Here is a 22,462-nt window from a genome sequence, read left to right on the forward strand (position 1 = left end):
AAATAAAATCACACTTCCTATTGGTAATCTCTATTCATGATAAGCATTAAAATCACAATCTCTAAACAATGATAACAATTTACATCATCTACTAGATGTACTAAAACCATACTTACAAGGCTGGTTATCTCGTGCCAGAAGTGAATAAATAGTAAGCTGTCCATTTGCACAGAATATTATAAGCTTATCCCTGAACATATTCAAAAGTAGTACCTGTGCTGATACTTTAGTGATTTTTGCAAAAGCATTGTCTAGCCTCGCTTCTCGAGGGTATATGCGAATTTCATCTCTATTTTCTATTATGCTGTAACACCCCATCACCAAATGCTCTCGCCACCACATCAGTCCACCAGTCACCACAAAGTCTTTCTCCTGAGTTTCATTTCCAAATAATTTCCATTTGCGGCTGATTAAGGAATAATGTGCTAAACCAGTACGGCCTGCAACAGCTAAATTTTGGCCTTCTGAATCTAGAGCTGTGTACTGCAATAAATGAATTGATTAATAAACAGTATTTTAAGATTTTTTACTGTAAAAAGTAGCTGAAAAGGACACTAGACTTACTCTTATTGGCCAATTTGTGCTAGAGTATGCAGAAGGAATAGGAACAACAATCCACTGTTTACTGCCCATCAATGTGCTTGTAACAGTAACATTTTCTGTATCTAAAAAGACTTCTCCTGAGCTGTAAAGAGGTGAACGTTGGTCCTTAGGATGCTGATGATAAACTTTCATTAAATTTTCTCCAAGATTGATGTATGTCCGATCTCCACCTTGAAGATACAGGTGCCCCTGATGACTCTGTGCACAGAAATTTATGTACGAATATTTTACTATCAAAGGATTTTTGAGCTTAAGAGTAATATGGAAAATAACATCCTGCAATAAGTAAATCTAATGGTGTACCTCAGGGAAATAGTGTTTCCACAATACATAAATCATAAGTGTTGAGGATGGGAACAATGAGGGGAAGGGGAAATGGGGGGAGGGGGAGGGGGAGGGGGAGGAGGAGGAGGAGGAGGGGGAGTAGGAGCAGGGGAGGGGGAGGAAGTGGAGGAGGGGAGAAGGAGGAAGTGGGGGAGGGGGGAGGGGGTGGCAGTCTGGGGAGGAGGGGAGGGGGAGGAAGTGGGGGAGGGGGAGAAAGTGGGGGAGGGGGAGGGAGTAGCAGTGGGGGGAGGAGGAGGAGGGGAGGGGGAGGAAGTGGGGGAGGGGGAGGCAATGGGGGTAGGGGAGGGGGAAGCAGTGTGAGAGGGGGGGAGGGGAAGGCAGTTGGGGGAGGGGGTGGCAGTGGGGGGAGTCAGTGGGGGGGTGTGGAGGGGGAGGGGTGTTGATGGGGGAGGGGGGGAAGGTAGGGACAGGGGGAAAGGGAGGGGAAGGGGATGGGTGGGGGGAGGGGAAGGGGAGAGGAGGGGAAATGGAGGGGAAGGGGAGAGGAGGGGAAAGGAAGGGGAAGGGGAGGGGAAGGGGAGGGACAGGAGGAGAAAGGGGTGGGGAGGGATGGGAGGGGAAGGGGGATGAGGGAGGGGAGGGGAAGGGAATGGGGAGGGAGGGAGGGCAGGGGGAAGGGAATGGGGAGAGAGGGAGGGCAGGGGGAAGGGAATGGGGAGGGACGGCAGGGGGAAGGGAATGGTGGGGAGGGCGGGGAGGGGAAGGGAATGGGGAGGGCGGGGAGTGGAAGGTGATGGAGAGGGAGGGGAGGGGTTGGGAGGGGGAAGGTAGGAAGGGGAGGGGAGGGAAGGGGGGAGGGGAAAGGGATGGGACGGGAGGGGAAAGGGGTGGGGAGGGACGGGAGGGGATGGGGTGGGGAGGGACGGGAGGGGAAAGGGGTGGGGAGGGATGGGAGGGGAAAGGGATGGGCAGTGAGGGAGGGGAGGGGAATGGAATGGGGAGGGAGGGAGGGGAGGGGAGGTGAATGGGGAGGGAGGGAGGGGACGGGAATGGGGAGGGAGGGAGGGGAGGGAATGGGGAGGGAAGGAGGGCAGGGGTTGGGGATGGGGATGGAGAGGGAGGGTAGGGGAAGGGGAGAGGAGGGGAAGGGAAGGGAAGGGGAGGGGAGGGACGGGAGGGCATGGGGAAGGGGAGGGACGGGAGGGCTTGGGAAGCGAGGCCGGGAGGGGAAGGGGTGGGGAGGGACGGGAGGGGAAGGGGAGTGAGGGAGGGCAGGGGGATGGGAATGGGGAGGGCGGGGAGGGGAAGGGAATGGGGAGGGTGGGGAGGGGAAGTTGATGGAGAGGGTGGGAAGGGGTTGGGAGGGGGAAGGTAGGAAGGGGAGGGGGAAGGAAGGGGAGGGGGAAGGTACGAAGGGTGGGGGAGGGACAGGGGGGAGGGGAAAGGGGTGGGACGGGAGGGGAAAGGGGTGGGACGGGAGGGGAAAGGGGTGGGATGGGAGGGGAAGGGAAGGGAAGGGGTGGGGACGGACGAGAGGGGAAAGGGGTGGGGAGGGACGATAGGGGAAAGGGGTGGGGAGGGACGAGAGGGGAAAGGGGTGGGGAGGGACGGGAGGGGAATGGGATGGGGAGTGAGAGAGGGGAGGGGGGTGGAAGGGGGGAGGGAGGGGAGGGGAAGGGAATGGGGAGGGAGGGAGGGGAGGGGAAGGGAATGGGGAGGGAGGGAGGGGAGGGGAATGGGGAGGGATGGAGGGTAGGGGAAGGGAATGGGGAGGGAAGGAGGGAGGGGAAGGAAATGCGGAGGGTGGGGAGGGGAGGGGAGTGAGGGGGAGGGTAAGGGGAGGGGGAGGGAGGGGAAGGGGTGGGGAGGGGAACGTGGGAGGGAGGGAGGGCATGGCAAGGGAATGGGGAGGGAGGGAGGGGAATGGGATGGGGAGGGAGGGGAGGGGAAGGGGTGGGCGTGGTTGGGGTGGGGAGGGAGGGGAAGGGTAGGGCGTGGTTGGGGTGGGGAGGGAGGGGAAGGGTAGGGCATGGTTGGTGGTGGGGAGGGAGGGGTGGGGAAGGGGGAGGGTGGTGGTGAATGGGGAGGGGAGGAAGGGGGAGGGGAGAGGTGGATGGAGGGGAGGGGGAGGGGGTGGGTGGATGGGAGGGGGAGGGGAGGGGGAGGGGAGGGGGTGTGTGGTGGGGAGGGGGTGGGTGGAGGGGAGGGGGAGGGGTGGGAAGAGACACATCAAAATGGAAGCAGTGAAATTCTGTGTTTTTGGAATTAAAAGTGAAACAATCAGGATCGACAAGTACTATGTACCAAATAATTGTACCAGCTGCAAGTAAATTAATGACTTATTAACAAGGGGATGTACACAGAAGAGGGATTGACTTTTTTAAACCATTTATTTGGTGGTGTACGTGAGGGTGCTAAATATCACACTGTGCAGCCGTTCATCAAAGCAGACCTACATTTGTGATTAATGAATAAAACTGAATTTTGCATGATAGCCTAGAGAAGGGGTTGTCACCTTTTTTTTCCTTACTGTCCACTTTTATATTTCTGTTAGTAGTAAAATTTTCTAATCACCCACCAGTTCCTCAGTAATGTTGATTTACAAAGTAGCAAAGCAATTTTACAAAATTTACTAAGCGGTGTTAAAACAAGATAAAGTGTACAATAGTAGTTATATACCAAGTACTCCACATCGAAATGTTATGAAAAGGCAATGAAAATGTTTTTAAAATCCCTTGCCACCTACTGACCACTATGAAAGCTGGAACATCCACTAGTGGGCATTAGGGCCCGGGTTGACAACCACTGCTCTAGAGCCTTAATAATAGCAGCGTTATCACAGCAGCGATTTAGTGTAGCACTTAAGATCCTTTCCTGATGTGAAGTTTGGGGGTTTCAATCCTGTAACGTGCTTTTAAACTTTTATTTTTAAATCTTTATCGAAATTACTTTGATCATTGTTTTTATTCAGTTAATTTGTTTAAATTAATGTTTTTATTTCTAATATTTAACACATCATTTTACTCATAACTTTATTATCTGCTCTCATTTTTTATTATGATCATTCTTTCTTGATTTGGAATCTTCGCCTATGTAATTTTAATTATTTTTATTTATGAAACATAGTATTTGAAGATTTTAAAATGCTGATTTACTGGTTCAAAAATAAAAGACTAAATAATCAATTTGCACTGGTTGTGTAGCGACATCAAAAATGTATTTTTCATTAGAAGATGTATTTTTTTATAGTAACTATCATACATACATTTAAAATATAAATTTTTGTGTACTATGGGCAAAAAAATAAAATGAAGATTTAAATGAAAGAAGGTATTATAAAGAAATAGAAATTAAAATAAAATGAGCAACAGCAGTAATGAATACAGTAATATTGACGAAAATGTAAAATGATAAAATGGAAGAAATTCAATAAAATTTAATAGACAAAAATAATAAAAAAAACACATACACAAATGCTCCAAATAAAAAATTATATAGTAAGAAAAAATGAGAAAAAATAAAAAGTTAATATGATTATTAAAATGATGTGGCAAAGAATTAAGGAACTGAATAAAAACAACAATCAAAGTCATTTTGATAGAGACTTAAAAATGAAAATTATAAGCACTTGATAGGATTCGAGCCCACAACTTTCAGCACATCAAGAATTGATCTTAACCAGTCCACTAAGCCACCACCACAATAACACCATTATTAATAAGGCTCAAGAGCATCATGTAAAACTCTTTTTCATTGATTACTCACCAATGAGAGTCCTCCTTGGTGAATGGCTGCTGCGTGTGATACTTGGGATCCTAACCTGATCCACTGTATAGAGGGTAGAGGGTAGAAAGGTAGGTAGGTAGGTAGGTAGGTATGTACGTACGTACGTACGTAGGTAGAGAGGGAGGGAGAGAGAGAGAGAGAGAGAGAGAGAGAGAGAGAGAAAATGGCTACATATGGGGTGGAGGGGGGGGGGGGGGGCGGGGGAGAGAGGGAAACAGTACAGCGAGGCAGTGGGAAACAGGTTAGTGGAAGTTAAAGCCAGGGGGTTCGCAAGTGAACAGTATGTGCTGAAGAGAGAATTCCCATCTGCATAGGTCAGAGAAACTAGTGCTGGAAGAGAAATCCAAACGGCTCAAGTAGCGAAGCAGCTGTTGAAACCATTAACGCTGTTGTGCACAGCATGTCTGGCAACTATATGGTCAACTTCGCATTTTGCCATATCTGTCAGTAGCCATTCATGCCAGTAGACAGATTGTTACTTGTCATGGCCACACAGAATTGAAGCTTAATTAATACATAACATGGCTGCTTTTACACATGGCCCTGCCTTTTATTGGGTAGGAAATGCCGGTGACTGGACTGCGGTATGAGGCAGTGGGAGACAGTGGGTGAATTTTAAGGACAGGTCTTGCACTTGAGCTGACTACAGAGGAATGACCCATGAGCTGTTGCATTGGCAGCAGTATTGGAATAGGAACGAACAAGGACAGTCCGTATGTCGAAAGGGCAGTGAAATACAACTTTGAGTGATGTGGATAGGATTTTTGACATGAAACAGGAGACAGCTATCAAAGTGGAGTTAATAGCAGTGGTTAGTGAGGTCCATATGAAAAGACATATTTATGGAGCCATTTGAAAGACAGACATCCCCATTTAGGAAGGTAACTCATTAAGTTGAGAAAGACCAGGACCTCCACCTACCCAAAATCCTACCCACATCACCCCAGTTGTGCTCTGCTGCCCATCCATCCTAAGAATATCGTTGTCCATCCCTATTCCAAGTCCAATTCTTCACATCATGGTTCATTCCCATGTGGTCGACACAGGTGCAAGATCTTTCCCATGCATCTCACCCACCACCACCTACCACAGTGCAGTAAATGTCATTTTCTACCCTATAAAAGGCAGAGCCTTGTGTGAAAGCAGCGATGTTACATATCAGCTAAGCTGAAATTACTGTACTTGACAAGTACCCAACTGCCTACTCACAGGAATGGCCACCACCAAATTATGGCAAACTGCAAACGTGACCATCCAGATGCTTCGCACTACAACACAAATGACTTCAACAGCTGCTCCACTGTGCGAACCATTTGGATACTCCCTTTCAGCACTAGTTTCTCTGAACTATGCAGGTGGGAATTCTACCTCCAGTGTATGCTGTACTCTTGTGATCCCCCTGGTCTAAACCTCCACTCACCTGTTTTCTGCTGTCTCATCTTAACTTTTTTCTTCTCTCTTCTGTCCACACCATTCCTTCCCCATCTAAATCATATACTGCATTCTCCCACCCCTTTCCCCCCAACCCCATGTTGGCATTCCTCCCCCACCACTGCCTCACCCCTTTTTTCCAACCCTCCCTCTTTTTCCGTCTCCCTTCTCATTTTCACCTTTGTCTCCTTTCCTTTCTCTCCTTCCTCTATCTTTTATAGGCTCTACTCTCTGAATTTCTTTCACCTTGTTGTGCAACCCCTAAGTCATCTTTTGAGAGACCTGCCTCACACTTTCCTCACCTCATGTTTCCCTTCCTACCCTCTATCCACATGCATATGCCCAGGCAACTGATGTCAATAATCAACAGCCAGTCTCGTTGTGGCCAGAGGTGTATGCGTTTGGGTGTTGGTGTGAGTGGATGTGTGTACTTCTACTACAGAAAGATCAAAGGTCTAAACGTTTTCTGTTGCACGTTTGTATGCACCACATGGGAATTTACACATTGCAATACACATACAAATTCAGTATGCACACAGTAGATTCATTAAGTAGCAGCATTACCTCAAAACAAAATACAAAATTTTTTAAAAAATGTATTATCACACTAGTTTTCATCACATATCCCTTCCCTTGTAACAAACATCTACATCTACATCTACGTGATTACTCTGCTATTCACAATAAATTGCCTGGCAGAGGGCTTAATGAACCAACTTCAAGCTGTCTCTCTACCATTCCATTCTTGAATGGCGAGCGGGAAAAAACGAGCACTTAAATTTTTCTGTGCAAGCCCTGATTTCTCTTATTTTATCATGACGATCACTACTCCCTATGTAGGTGGGTGCCAACAGAATGTTTTCGCAATCGAAGGAGAAAACTGGTGATTGAAATTTCACGAGAAGATCCCTTCGCAACAAAAAACGCCTTTGTTTTAATGATTGCCATTCCAATTCACATATCATGTCTGTGTCACTATCTCCCCTATTCTGCGATAATACAAAACGAGCCACCCTTCTTTGTACTTTTTCAATGTCATCTGTCAGTCCTACCTGATGCACATCCCACATCGCACAGCAATACTCCAGAATAGGGCGGACAAGTGTGGTGTAAACAGTCTCTTTAGTAGACCTGTTGCACCTTCGAAGTGTTCTGCCAATGAATCACAGCCTTTGGTCTGCTCTGCCCACAACATTATCTATGAGATTGTTCCAATTTAGGTTATTTGTAATTGTAATCCCTAAGTATTTAGTCGAATTTACAGCCTTCAGATTTGTGTGACTTATCGCATAATCGAAAATTAGTGGATTTCTTTTAGGACTCATGTGAATAATTTCACACTTTTCTTTGTTCAGGGTCAACTGCCACTTTTTGTACCATACAGATATCTTATCTAAATCATTTTGCAATTCGTTTTGGTCATCTGATAACTTTACAAGATGGTAAATGACAGCATCATCTGCAAACAATCTAAGATGGCTACTAAGATTGTCTCCTATATTGTAAATATAGATCAGGAACAATAGAGGGCCTGTAACACTTCCTTGGAGAATGCCGGATATTACTTCTGTTTTATTTGACAACTTTCCATCTATTACTATGAACTGTTACCTTTCTGACAGGAAATCACGAATCCAGTCACACAACTGAGGCGATATTCCATAGGCATGCTGTTTGGTTAGAAGATGCTTGTGAGGAACGGAATCAATTTGACATCCCCTGACAATAGCACTCATTACTTCATGAGTATAATGAGCTATTTGTGTTTCACAAGAACTATATTTTATGAATCCGTGCTGACTACGTGTCAATAAATTGTTTTCTTCGATGTACTTCATAATGTTCAAATACAGTATATGTTCCAAAACCCTACTGCAAAATGACATTAATGATATGGGCCTGTAATTCAACGGATTACTCCTACTTCCCTTTTTGGGTATTATTGTGGATTGAGCAATTTTCAGTCTTTAGGTACAGATCTTTCAGTGAGCGAGCGGTTGTATATACTTACTAAGAATGGAGCTATTGTATCAGCATACTCTGAGAGGAACCTGACTGGTATACAATCTGGACTAGATGCCTTGCCTTTATTATGTGACTTAAGCTGCTTTGCAACACCTAGGATATCTACTATAGAATGAGATTATCGCAGAAGAGCTTCTGTAAAGTTTGGATGGTAGGAGACGAGATACTGGCAGAAGTAAAGCTGTGAGTACTGGGTGTGAGTCGTGCTTCGGTAGCTCAGATGGTAGAGCACTTGCCCACGAAAGGCAAAGGTCCCGAGTTCGAGTCTCGGTCGGGCACACAGTTTTAATCTGCCAGGAAGTTTGATATCTACTATGTTTCTCATCTTGGCAGTTGTTCTTGATTGGAATTCAGGAATATTTACTTCATCTTCTTTGGTGAAGGAGTTTTTGAAAACCATGTTTAATAACTCTGCTTTAGTGACACTGTCATCAGTGACGTCACCATTGTTACTGCACAGTGAAGGTATTGATTTCGTCTTGCCACTGGTGTGCTTTATGTATGACCAGAATCTCTTTGGGTTTTCTGCCAGATTTGAAGACAGAGTTTCGTTATGGAAATTATTAAAAGCATTTTGCATTGAAGTACTTGCTATATATCAGGCACTCTTGGGAATTTTGCGTTCTTTTAAATTTGGCATGCTTTTTTTGCTGCTTCTGACCCATTTTGTGTACCATAGGGGATCAGTACCATCACATATTAATTTAAGTGGTATATATCTCTCAATTGCTGTTGATACTATCTCTTTGAAATAATTCCATAACTTTTCTACACTTTCATGATCAGATCGGAAGGAATGAAAACTGTCTCTTAAAACAGCATTTTTATCAGCTTTTTTAAATAGATATACTTTGCGTTTCTTTTTGGCAGTTGTAGGTGTTATGGCATTCAGCCTATCAGCAACTGCCTGGTGGTTGCTAATCCCCGTATTCATCACGATTTGTCCAGGATTATTTATTGCTAAGAGGTCAAGTATGGTTTCACAACCATTTATGCTTCGAGTGGGCTCATGAACTAAATGTTCAAAATAATTTTCTGAGAAAGCATTCAGTACAATTTCGGATGATGTTTTATGCATGCTGCCAGCTTTAAGCACATAATTTTTCAAGCATATTGAGAGTAGATTGAAGTCATCACCGACTGTAACTGTATGAGTGGGGTACCTATTTGAAATGAGACTCAAGGTTTCTTTGAACTGTTCAGCAACTATATCTTCTGAGTTGGGGGGAGTCAATAAAGTGATCCATTTAATAGTTCAGTCCGATTGTCAAGTATAACCTCTACCCATGCTATTTCGCAGGAAATATCTACTTCAATTTCACTACATGGCAAACTACTTCTGACAGCAATAAATACTCCACCACCAACTGTATTTAATCTATGCTTTCTGAAGACTGGTAGATCGTTTGAAAAAATTTCATCTGAACTTATTTCCGGCTTTAGCCAGCTCTCTGTACATATAACTATTTGAGCTTTAGTGCTTTCTATTAGGGCTTGGAGCTTTGGTTCTTTCCCAACACAGCTACGACAATTTACGACTACAGTACCAATCATAACTTACAGTACCGATAGTAACTTACTGTGTTTTACTTGTCCCCTTTTAGACGGATGCCATTACTGTGGTTCCCTGGCACCCTCTAACCTAAAAAACTGCCCAGTCCCTTCCACACAGTCTCCACTACCTGTGTAGCCGCTTCCTGTGTGCATTGGACTCTTGACCTATTAAGCGGAACCCGGAAACCCACCACCCGATGATGAAAGTCAAGGAATCTGCAGCCTATGTGGACATGGAACTGCCTGAGCCTCTGATTCAGATCCTCCACTCAGCTCTGCACCAATGGACCACAGTCAATTCTAATGATGATGCTACAGATGGTGAGCTCTGCCTTAATCTCACAAGCAAGACTGTCAGTCTTTACCATTGCTGCTAGCTGCCCAAAACCAGAGAGAATCTCCTCTGATCCAAAGTGACACATGTCATTGGTACTGACATGAAGTACCACCTGCTGTTGGCTGCACCCTGTACTCTTCATGGCATCCAGAAGCACCCTTTCCACATCCGGAATGACTGCCCCTGGTATGCACACGGAGTGCACACTGGTTTCCTTCCCCTCCTTGGCAGCCATGTTCCTAAGGGGCCCCATTACGCACCTAATGTTGGAGTTGTCAATTCCCAGCGAACCCACCCTTTGTGAATGCCCAATCCTTGCGAGCTGAGAAGCTTCCTCTGGAACAGGGTGGACAACTGCATCCAGCTCAGAAACATCCTGAGCCACAGATAACAACTGAAACTTGTTCATCAAACGAACTATGGAGGCCCTACAATTGACCCTTTTTTTCTGCCTGCCAGACTTTGGAATGATCTCCCACTCAACCATGGGTGAGGAGCCAACCTCAGTGCAGTCAGGTTCCAGGGCAGCCACAGCAGTGGACCGATTGGGGGACACATGGGACATGCTTGATGTCCCTTGCACCCCTGCGTCCAACTCCTCACAGTGATGCCCCTTGGCAGCAGCCTCAAGCTGTGTGATGGAAGCCAATGCAGCCTGGAGCTGTGAGTGAAGGGTCACCAACTAAGCTCACATCTGTACACAGCAGTCACAGTTCCTATCCATTACTGCAGTCGCTCCTGTTTGAAACTCATAAAAATATCTAACAAACTAATGGCATACTCAGCTTATTAGCAGCAGGAATACGAAGCGCTCTCTCACTAACAGTCTAAATGACACTGAGCTATATAAACTAAAACACACAAAAGCCTATATGATACAATAGTTGATAACAGTACCGAACGCTACGCTGTTGTTAAAATAAAAGCTTGTGCCTAGTAAGCACTTGAACATGCAAGAAATTAAAAAAATAATCTAGTAACTGCATAGGTATCTGTAAATAAGTCGTTCCTGTCGGAAGCTCGTAAAAATATATAACAAATGAACACTGTACTCGCCTGCATCAATTGAAAAGATCTACGCTTATCACTTAAATGAGCTTTCTTTTTTTGGAGGGGGGAGGCCAGGGGTTCATCAGTCTTTTGACTGGTTTGATGCAGCCTGCCACAAATTCCTCTCCTGTGCTAACCTCTTCATCTCAGAGTAGCACTTGCAACCTACTCCTCAATTATTTGCTAGATTTATTCCAGTCTCTGTTTTCCTCTACAGTTTTTGCCCTCTACAGATCCCTCCAGTACTGTGGATGTACCCTGATTTCTTAATAGATGTCGTATCATCCTGTCCCTTCTCCTTGTGTGTTTTCCACATATTCCTTTCCTCTCCAATTCTGCACAGAACCTCCTCATTCCTTACATTATGAGGCCACCAATTTTCAACATTCATAGGTAGCAACACATCTCAAATGTTTCAATTCTCTCCTGTTCCGGTTTTCCTACAGTCCATGTTTTACTACCATACAATGCTGTGCTCCAAACGTACATACTCAGAAATTTCTTCCTCGAATTAAGGCCCATGTTTGATACTAGTAGACTTCCCTAGGGCAGGAATGCCCTTTATGCTTGTGGTAAGTCTGGTTTTGCTGTCCTCCTTGCTCCATCTGTTACTGGTTATTTTGCTGCCTAGATGGTAGAATTCCTTATCTTACTTTACTTCGTGACTATCAATCCTGATGTTAAGTTTCTTGCTGTTCTCATTTCTGCTACTTCTCATTACTTTCACCTTTCTTTGATTTACTCTCAATTCGTATTCTGTACTCATTACAGTGTTCATTCCATTCAGCATATCATGTAATTCTTCTTCACTTTCACACAAAATAGCAATGTCACCAGTGAATCGTATCATAGATGTCCTTTCACCTTGAATTTTAATTCCACTCCTGAACCTTTCTTTTTATTTCCATCATTGCTTCTTCCATATACAGATTGAATGGTAAGAGCAAAAGACTACATCCCTGTCTTACACACTTTTTAATCCAAGCGCTTTGTTCTTGGTCATCCACTCTTATTGTTACCTCTTTGTTTTTGCACATTCTGTATATTACCTGTCTCTCCCTATAGCGTACCCATATTTTTATCAGAATTTCGAAAATCTTGCACCATTTTATATTTTCAAACGCTTTTTCTGGGTCGACAAATCCTATAAACCTGTCCTGATTTCTCTTTAATCTTGCTTCCATTCTCAAGCGCAATGTCAAAATTGTCTCTCTGGTGCTTTACCTTTTCTAAAGCCAAACTGATCGTCATCTAGCACATCCTCGATTTTCTTTTCCATTCTTCTGTATATTATTCTCGTCAGCAACTTGGATGCATGAGCTGTTAAGCTGATTGTGCAATAATTCTTGAACTTGTTAGCTCTTGCAGTCTTCGGGATTGTGTGTATGTTATTTTTCCAAAAGTTAGATGGTATGTCGCCAGACTCATACATTCTACACACCAACATGAAGAGTTGTTTTGTTGCCATTTCCCCCTTTGATTTTAGAATTTCTGATGGAATGTTATCCATCCCTTCCACCTTATTTGATTCTAAGTCCTCCAAAGTTCTCTTAAATTCTGATTCTAATACTGGATCCTCTACTTCTTCTCAATCAACTTCTGTTTCTTCTTCTATCACTTCAGACAAATCTTGCCCCTCATAGAGGCCTTCAATGTACTCTTTCCACCTATCTGCTCTCTCCTCTGCATTTAACAGTGGAATTCCTATTGCACTCTTTATGTTACCTCCCTTGCTTTTGAGTTCACAGGCTATTGTTTTTATTTTCCTATATATTGAGTCAGTTCTTCTGACAATCATTTCTTTTACAATTCCTTCACATTTTTCATGCAGCCATTTCGTGTTAGCTTCCCTGCACTTCCTATTTACTTCATTCCTCAGCAACTTTTATTTCTGTATTCCCAAATTTCCCTGAACTTTTTTGTACTTCCTTCTTTCACAGATCAACTAAAGTATTTCTTCTGTTACCCAGGGTTTATTCACAGTTACCTTCTTTGTACCTATGTTTTTCTTTCCAACTTCTGTGATTGTCCTTTTTAGACATGTACATTCTTCTTCAACTGTACTGTCTACTGAGCTATTCCTTATTGCTCTACCTATTGTCTTAGAGAACTTCAACAGCATCTCATCATTCCTTAGTACTTCCGTATCCCATTTATTTGCGTATTGATTCTTCCTAACCAATATCTTTAAAGTTCAGCCAACTCTTAACCACTAGTTTGCATCTGCTCCTGGGTATGCCTTACAATCCAGTATCTAATTCCTCATCATCTTTCTTTTTAGATATATTTTTTCCACATGGAATGTTTCCCTCGTGGTTGCGAAAGCTAGAATTTTGTGTGTATGTTTGTGTTCGTTTGTGTGTCTGTCGACCTGCGAGCACTTTCATTTGGTAAGTCACATCATCTTTGTTTATATATATATATATATATATATATATATATATATATATATATATATATATATATATATATAAAAAGAAAGATGATGAGACTTACCAAACAAAAGCGCTGGCAGGTCGATAGACACACGAACAAACACAAACATACCCACAAAATTCAAACTTTCGCAACCAACGGTTGCCTCATCAGGAAAGAGGGAAGGAGAGGGAAAGACGAAAGGATTTGGGTTTTAAGGGAGAGGGTAAGGAGTCATTCCAATCCCGGGAGCGGAAAGACTTACCTTAGGGGGGAAAAAGGACAGGTATACACTCGCGCGCGCACACACACATATCCATCCGCATATACACAGACACAAGCAGACATTTGTAAAGGCAAAGTCTTTCCGCTCCCGGGATTGGAATGACTCCTTACCCTCTCCCTTAAAACCCAAATCCTTTCGTCTTTCCCTCTCCTTCCCTCTTTCATGATGAGGCAACCGTTGGTTGCGAAAGCTTGAATTTTGTGTGTATGTTTGTGTGTCTATCGACCTGCCAGCGCTTTTGTTTGGTAAGTCTCATCATCTTTCTTTTTAGATATATTTTTCCCACGTGGAATGTTCCCCCCCCCCCCCCCCCCCTCTCTCTCTCTCTCTCTCTCTCTCTCTATATATATATATATATATATATATATATATATATATATATATAAAGGAAGGTGATGAGACTTACCAAACAAAAGCGCTGTCAGGTCGATAGACACACAAATATATATATATATATATATATATATATATATATATATATATATATATATATATATATATATATATATATATACACACCTAAAAACAAAGATGATGTGACTTACCAAATGAAAGTGCTGTCAGGTCGACAGACACACAAACGAACACAAACATACACACAAAATTCAAGCTTTCGCAACAAACTGTTGCCTCATCAGGAAAGAGGGAAGGAGAGGGAAAGACGAAAGGATGTGGGTTTTAAGGGAGAGGGTAAGGAGTCATTCCAGTCCCGGGAGCGGAAAGACTTACCTTAGGGGGAAAAAAGGACAGGTATAAACTCGCACACACACACACATATCCTTTTTTCCCCCTAAGGTAAGTCTTTCCGCTCCCGGGCTCCCGGGACTGGAATGACTCCTTACCCTCTCCCTTAAAACCCACATCCTTTCGTCTTTCCCTCTCCTTCCCTCTTTCCTGATGAGGCAACAGTTTGTTGCGAAAGCTTGAATTTTGTGTGTATGTTTGTGTGTCTGTCGACCTGCCAGCACTTTCATTTGGTAAGTCACATCATCTTTGTTTTTAGGTATATTTTTCCTACGTGGTAGGTTTCCTTCTATTATAACTATATATATATATATATATATATATATATATATATATATATATATATATATATATATATATATATATATATATATATATATATATATATATATATTTTTTTTTTTGTGTGTGTCTGTCGACCTGCCAGCACTTTCATTTGGTAAGTCACATCATCTTTGTTTTTAGGTATATATAACCTCTGTGTAACAACCCACTCCCCAATCTGTATTACAAAAACTAGTGACAGTCTGTCTGACCAAGCAGGTGTAAATGCAGATAGGTACTCAGATCAGACATTCAGCAACGGATATAGTGATGATCAGGCACAGTTACTTACTGTGCCCCACAGCTGCCCTCCATCTGTGTAGGAATCTCTTGTATATAAGAGAATCTCCAGCAAGCAAAATATAGAATATTTTCTGCAGTTGCAACCTAACTAATCGTGGAATAATGCTCTTAATACATCTAATACAAATCACAAGTTCTACGATAGCATACTAAAATTCAGTGAATATTTTCAAAAAGCCTTCCCTAAAAATAAAGTCCAAAAACATAAACAAACAAAAAAAAACTGAGTTACTGTAGAAATTAGCGTCTTCTGTAACAGGAAGAATGCTCTATTTAAACTTTCAAAAACGAGCAATAGCAGTGTTCAAAAAAGAACAGTCACCAGAATTTCTAAGCTATTCCAAAAAATATAAATTAGTGCTGAATCAGGTCATAACAGAAGCTAAATTAAGAGAAAATGACTGATATATCAGAGAATCATCAAACAGGACTAACAAGGGAACCTCCCCATCGCACCCCCCTCGGATTTAGTTATAAGTTGGCACAGTGGATAGGCCTTGAAAAACTGAACACAGATCGATCGAGGAAACAGGAAGAAGTTGTGTGGAACTATGAAAAAATAAGCAAAATATACAAACTGAGTAGTCCATGTGCAAGATAGGCAATATTAAGTACAATGTGAGCTCAGGAGCGCCGTGGTCCCATGGTTAGCGTGACCAGCCGCAGAATGAGAAGTCCTCGGTTCAAGTCTCCCCTTGATCGAAAAGTTTAACTTTTTATTTTCGGTTTATGTGACAAACTCTTATGTTTTCATCACTTTTTTGGGAGTGATAATCACATCCACAAGAAAACCTAAATCGGGCAAGGTAGAAGAATCTTTTTATCTATTCGCCAAGTTAGGTGGGTCGACAACATATTCCTGTCATGTGACGCACATGCTGTCACCAGTGTCGTATAGAATATATCAGACGTGTTTTCCTGTGGAGGAATCGGTTGACCTATGACCTTGCGATCAAATGTTTTCGGTTCCCATTGGAGAGGCACGTCCTTTCGTCAACTAATTGCGGTGCGGTCGCAAAACACTGACACTAAACTTATTACAGTGAACAGAGATGTCAATGAACGAACGGACAGATCATAACTTTACGAAAATAAAGAAAGTAAAATTTTCAGTCGAGGGAAGATTTGAACTAAAGACCTCTCGTTCCGGAGCTGCTCACGCTAACCACGGGACCACGGCGCCCCTCAGCTCACATTGTCATTAATATTGCCTATCTTGCGCATGGACTACTCAGTTTGTATATTTTGTTTATTTTTTCATAGTTCCACACAACTTCTTCCTGTTTTCTCGATTGATCTGTATTCAGTTTTTCAAGGCCTATCCACTGTGACAACTTATAACTAAATCTGAGGGGGACGCGATGGGGATGTTCCCTTGTAAGTCATTACGGAAAGTGGTGCAGAAACTTACTGGGAAGAAGGAAACTCATAAGAATATTGCTCTATCCCATAATGACCTTCTTATTACTGATCCAAAGTGAATTGAATATCCGTTCAATTTGTAACTTTCAACAATTGTGAGTGATTTAGTGGCCATAAAATTTGGTAAATTAATTATGAAGGACACCCACACATTTGCAAATCTCAATATATATAAAAAAAAAAAGCTTGTTCCTCAGTCCTAGTAGTCAAGATAAGCTATGAAAAATCAAGCTCATTAAAAAAAATTCAGCAGATGTTGATGAGATCCCTGATCATATAATAAAATTGTCAACAAGCTTTTTCTCACACCATTAGACATTTGCAATTGTTCATTATTGCAGGGCATTTTCCCAGATCTGCCACAAACTGTGGAAGTCATGCCTCTTTATAAGAAAGGTGACCCTCAGAAAATGTCAAATTATAGACCTGTAGTGTTGCTACTATCTGGATTTTCAAATATTACAGAACAGCTCTGCTCAGCTTGGCTAACAAATTTTTTTCAGTCAGAATAATGTACTATTGGTAAGCCGGCATGGTTCCAGAGCATAGCATTCCACTGAGACTGCTACCTTTCATCTTATCAACTATACCTTAAGTGCAACAAACAATCACTCCAAAATTTCAGGTATTTTCTTAAATTTAACCAAGTCTTTTCATGCTATAGATCATTCAATTCTCCTAAAAAACTTGATTGTTACGGTGTGTGACGGGTGCCAAATGAGTGGCTAAAATCCTACTTAAGCAATCGATTTCAGGTTACAGAAGTGAAACACAGACACGTTTACACTACAAAGAACTACCTTTCAGTTCTATCCTCACTGACTCACGGTGTTCCACAGGGCTCTTTCTTAGGACCATTTCTTTTTGCAGTCTACATTAATGATTTGCCTTCATGTATTAACGATATCCCCTCATGTGTAAAGAAAGCACAAGCAGTACTATTTGCAGATGCCATCACAAATGAAGTTTCACAATAGCTCTATAGGTAAAGGCATGTCTTAAACCCACGAAAAACAGTTATTCTTTACTTTCAGCCTCAGCAACATAAATATACTGTGAAGCCAACAATTCAAATGAACAACCACGAAATTCAGAATGTCACAGTGATCAAGTTTCTAGGTCTTTGCCTGCAAGACAATCTGAAATGGAACTACACACGACAGCCTTAAGCTTGCAGCTCTCTATACTAACATATGTAATCCGGGTTGAAACTGTAAAAACTGTGTATTTTTCTCAGTTACACTTGCTATTAAAATATGACATTATCTTTTGCAGAAATTTTCCTCCTGCCATAACATCATTCACGAAGCAAAAGACAACAATATGAATAATAAAAAAAGCAAACAGTAGAAGTTCATGTAAGCCTTTTTTTTAAAAATATTTAAATATTCTCCCTCTTCCCTGCATTTATATGCCAGAAATTGTGCTCTTTGTAAAAAGAAGTACGGTGAAGAAGGAGAATCTGTTTATCCAAACCACTGCTTTGTATGAGTACCATACTAGGTTAAGGGGAAATATCCATGTAAATTATTCCAGCACACATCTCCCTCGAAAGGGTGCTTATCACTCTGATGTAAAAATCTACAATAAGCTGCCAGAAATTATTAAGGCAACCAAACATATAAATGCATTTAAAAAAAGCTGCCAAAATATTTTTATTAAATGACTGTTACTCCTATAATCTGACAAACTGTAAAAACAAAGTGGAATAGTTGCCTAATACAATTGCATTGTAAAATATGTCCAACATCAGTAATACATTGTATGTCTATAAGATTTACTGTACCAATAAATAAATAAAGATACAGAAATTTGGGTTACCAGGCAAAGAAATATTAACACTGGTAAGGGTATGTATTCAACCACTGCAAATAACATGAAAAAAAGTCTGTACAATCAAGTAACTGACTGGGGAAAACAAATATTTATCTACTTTCAAAGAGCAACAGTCTTCCAGGATTATTTGCCTCAGCAAAACACTAGAGATACATGTTATACGTCGTCTCTCAAACCTTTTGGGTCGAATAGAAACAAGTGATAGTGAATCCACAACCGAGAAGGGAACCAAGAGTCAGAAATGCATGTTTAATGTGTTATGGACATATACAGCATACAGTGCGTAACAACAATGTAGTTCATAGTAATTGTTCAAAGCTATGACCGCCAGGCTCAATGGGTGCATTGCAAGGGTATATGCAGTTCTGCCACTCTCTCTCTAAGATCCTAGATGTCTGTTGTATACTGTAACAAGCAGTGGGTGATAAACAGCGTACACCCTTGCTTGTTTTAAATTTTGAGAAAAGCAGAATTATGCACTTTACAAAACAAAATGAAATATCCTATGACTAAAATATCAATGAGTCAGAGATGGAATCTAACATCTCACACAAATACCTGAGTAACACTTTGTATGACTATCAAATGGAGTGATCACATGGGCTTAGTTGTGGGTAAAGCAGGTGGTAGACTTCAGTTTACTGAAGAAGTGCAAAAGTCTATAAAGGGTATTGCTTACAAATCACTTGTGTGACCCATTCTAGAATATTGGTATGTGGGATCCATAAAAAATAGGGCTAAGGGGGAAAAATTATTCCGTTCCATTCTGACAGAGTGCTACAGCACCCAGTTGCGATTTATTTCAGAATAAAAACAGTCATGGCTGCAAAATTATTTAACATCAATTATGCATTTCATCCTATTGGGGCATCATCAGATTCTATAAAAGTAGCTGGATGTGCAACCTATTCATCGTAAACCCATATAAAATGGAAGATGGTTGCAACAGTAACTGAATATGTATGATGGATGGATTATGTATTCAGTTACTGTTGGGTCCACTTTCCGTTTATATGGCTTTATGATGGATGGTTTACATTTCCAGATACTTTTACACAATTCGATGATGCATCAAAAGGATGAAATGCATCGGTGATATTAAATAATTTTGCAACCAAAACTGTTTTATTTTGAACTAATGGGGGATATTGAATGTATACAGAGAAGGGCAGAATGAATGATCGCACGTTTGTTTGACCCATGGGGAAGTCTAACAGAGATGCTAAAGAAAGTGAACTGGCAGACTCTTGAAGATAGATATAAACTATCCTGCGAAAGTCTACCAACAAAGTTTTAGAAACTAGATGTAAATGATGAATCTAGGTATGTACTACAATCACCTACATATCGCTCACATAGGGACTGTGAGGACAAGATTAGATTAATTACAGTACTCTCCCCGCACTCCATAAGTGAATGGAATGGGAAGAAACCCTAATAACTGGTACAATGGGATACCCTCTGCCTCTTCATGATGGTTTGCAGAGTATGGATGTGGATGTAGTTGTAGATGTACATCCTTCACCACCAGACAGACATCCTGTACACAAATTAACTCACAGCATGTGTGTTATATGACAACCACACATACTGCACTGACACATTAGCCTGTGCTGCATGCACGAATGTACAGAGGATGCTTTCCCAACAGGTGTCATCTTAACTGGAAGAAGTTTATCTTCATGGATAGCAACTTATGTGAGGCAGGGTCATTCACACCACAAAGAATCGGCCAAGGTTCCCTCCAAACAGATGCCCAAACACCAGTTTCTGGGGAGATACGCACCCGTCAACACTTCGAGGGATACCGTGTGGACAACACTGGTGGAACAGGTACTACACGCCTATCATAAAGGTGCAAGCACTGGGACCAATTGACTTTGAGCACTGCATTCACTTATGATGATGATGATGATGATGATGATGATGGTTGTTATGATGATGATGTTTTGTGTGGCACTCCACATCATGATTATCAGTGCCTGTACAAGATCCAAATCTTCCCATTTCCAGTCTCAGCACTTCCCAAATGACGATGAGATGTTGAGGACAGTTGAGGACAGCACAAACACCCAGTCCCCAGGCAGAGAAAATCTTCGACCCAGCTGGGAATTGAACCCAGGACCCCATGATCCAGAGGCAGCAATGCTAGGCACTAGACCATCTGGAAGCTATGTTGTCCCATCTCACAGCAAAAACAAGGAAATTGTTGTTGCTGCTGATTTTAATGTGGATTTATTGAAAAGCTCTGTCAGTGAGCAATTATTGCAGTCAGTAACACTATCATTCAATTTAGCTCCTACTCTGAACTTTGCAACTAGGATACCTAAATGCACTGAAACTGCTACTGATAATATCTTTGTAAACAGATCTAGGGAAAAAAGTTATATTACAAAACCAATAGTAAATTGGCTATCTGATGCAGCATCTTGTGATAAACGTTGAAACTTGTCAGGATAAAAAAATCTATTAAATCTGAGTACAGGAGGGTAATGAATAAGTCAAAAATTGAGATTTTCAGGAAATTACTCAAAGGCATGAACTGGATAGATGTTTACAGTATTTCCGACTCAAATGGAAAATACAAAGCAGTCATTAATAAAGTTACCTCCACCTTTGAAAAGTGTTTTCTCCTAAAGGTAACTCAAACCAACATAAGTCAAAAAATGAACCATGGATTACACGAGGAATAAAGATATAATGTGGGACAAAAAGGAGACTGTATCTACTATCTAGAAACAGCTCTGATGTTAGCATTGTAATGCATTACATATTGAAGCAAGTAATCCAGAAATCGAAGCAGGTTTGTTATGACAAAAAGATAATTACATCGTGCAACAAAATAAAAACAGTATGGGATATTGTGAAGACAGAGACAGGTGGGGCTGAAAAGGAAGAGGACAGATAGCCCTAAAAATAAATGAGATTTTGGTAACAAGTGCATGTAGTGTTGCAAACCTCTTAAACAAGTACTTCATTTCTGCTTGGGGTTATCAGGTTCAGTGAACAGTGCAATGAAGTATCCAAGACCAGTCTTTAAAAATAACTCATGTCTCCCAAAGAAGTAGCATCCATCATACAAAATCCTTGAAATCTAAGTATTTAGTGGGTATGATAATGTATCAATGAAGTTAATCAAAAAGTGCTCATGCGAGTTCAGTTCTATCTTAAGTTATTTGTGTAATCAACCTCTTATCAGTGGAACATTTCCAGACTGGCTAAAATATGCTTCAGTTAAGCCTCTTTACAAGAAGGGGGTTAAAAGAAATACCATCAAACTATCTACCAATTTCACTTTTGCAGGTTTCTCAAAAATATTTGAAAAGGTTGTGTTCAAGTGTCTCCTTAAGCATCTGACTGCAAATATATATTGTCCCAAGTCACAGTTTGGATTTCTTAAGGGTTCTGGTATACTTACAGTTTGAATGTACTTAATTCATTAGACAATAAATTTGAGACTGCTGGCATTTTCTGTGACCAGTCAAAAGCCTTTGACATAAACCACACCATCCTCTTAAGTAAATTAGAACACTACAGTGTCAGTGACAGTGGCAGTGCTGATCTGATTAGGATTTAATAACATGTGGTGTTCCTGTAGGTTCCATCACTTTTTCTTGTGTACATTAATCACCTCTCATCTGTTACGTTCCCAGATGCTAAGTTTGTTTTGTTTGCAGATGATACAAACATCGCAATAAGCAGCAAGCCAAGTACAGATTTAGAAATAACTGCTACTCAAATTTTCACTGACATTAATAAATGGTTTAAAGCTAATTCACTGTCATCAAACTTTGAAAAGACCCACTACGTGCAGTTCAGAACCTGTAAGAGATTTCCTTCAAGCATGAATATAATGTATGAAGACATGCAGTTCGAAGAGGTTGACATTGTTAAATTTCTGGACCTACAACTCGATAATAAATTTAGTTGGTAAGCACATCCACAAAACTGCTTAGGCATCTAAACAAGTCTGTATTTGCAGTGGTGAGAATGATGTCAGATGTAGGAGGCATAAATAGAAAAAAAATCTTGCATACTTTGCTTACTTTCATCTGTTATGT

The 22,462-nt window shown here is 41.5% G+C and overlaps 1 protein-coding gene across 1 annotated transcript in view; it reads right to left on the reverse strand.

Moving 5' to 3' along the window:
- The window catches only part of LOC126190927 (guanine nucleotide exchange factor subunit Rich), a 294,040-nt gene that overhangs the window by 172,246 nt on the left and 99,332 nt on the right, over positions 1-22,462 (reverse strand). Inside the window, exons 9-10 of the mRNA XM_049931563.1 lie at positions 565-801; positions 117-483 (exon numbers count right to left, since the gene is read on the reverse strand). Of these exons, the coding sequence (XP_049787520.1) occupies positions 117-483; positions 565-801 (604 nt within the window). The remainder of the gene's footprint in view (positions 1-116; positions 484-564; positions 802-22,462) is intronic.

Source organism: Schistocerca cancellata, chromosome 6 (assembly GCF_023864275.1).
Source record: "Schistocerca cancellata isolate TAMUIC-IGC-003103 chromosome 6, iqSchCanc2.1, whole genome shotgun sequence".
In the NCBI taxonomy this organism is placed as follows: Eukaryota; Metazoa; Arthropoda; class Insecta; order Orthoptera; family Acrididae; genus Schistocerca; species Schistocerca cancellata.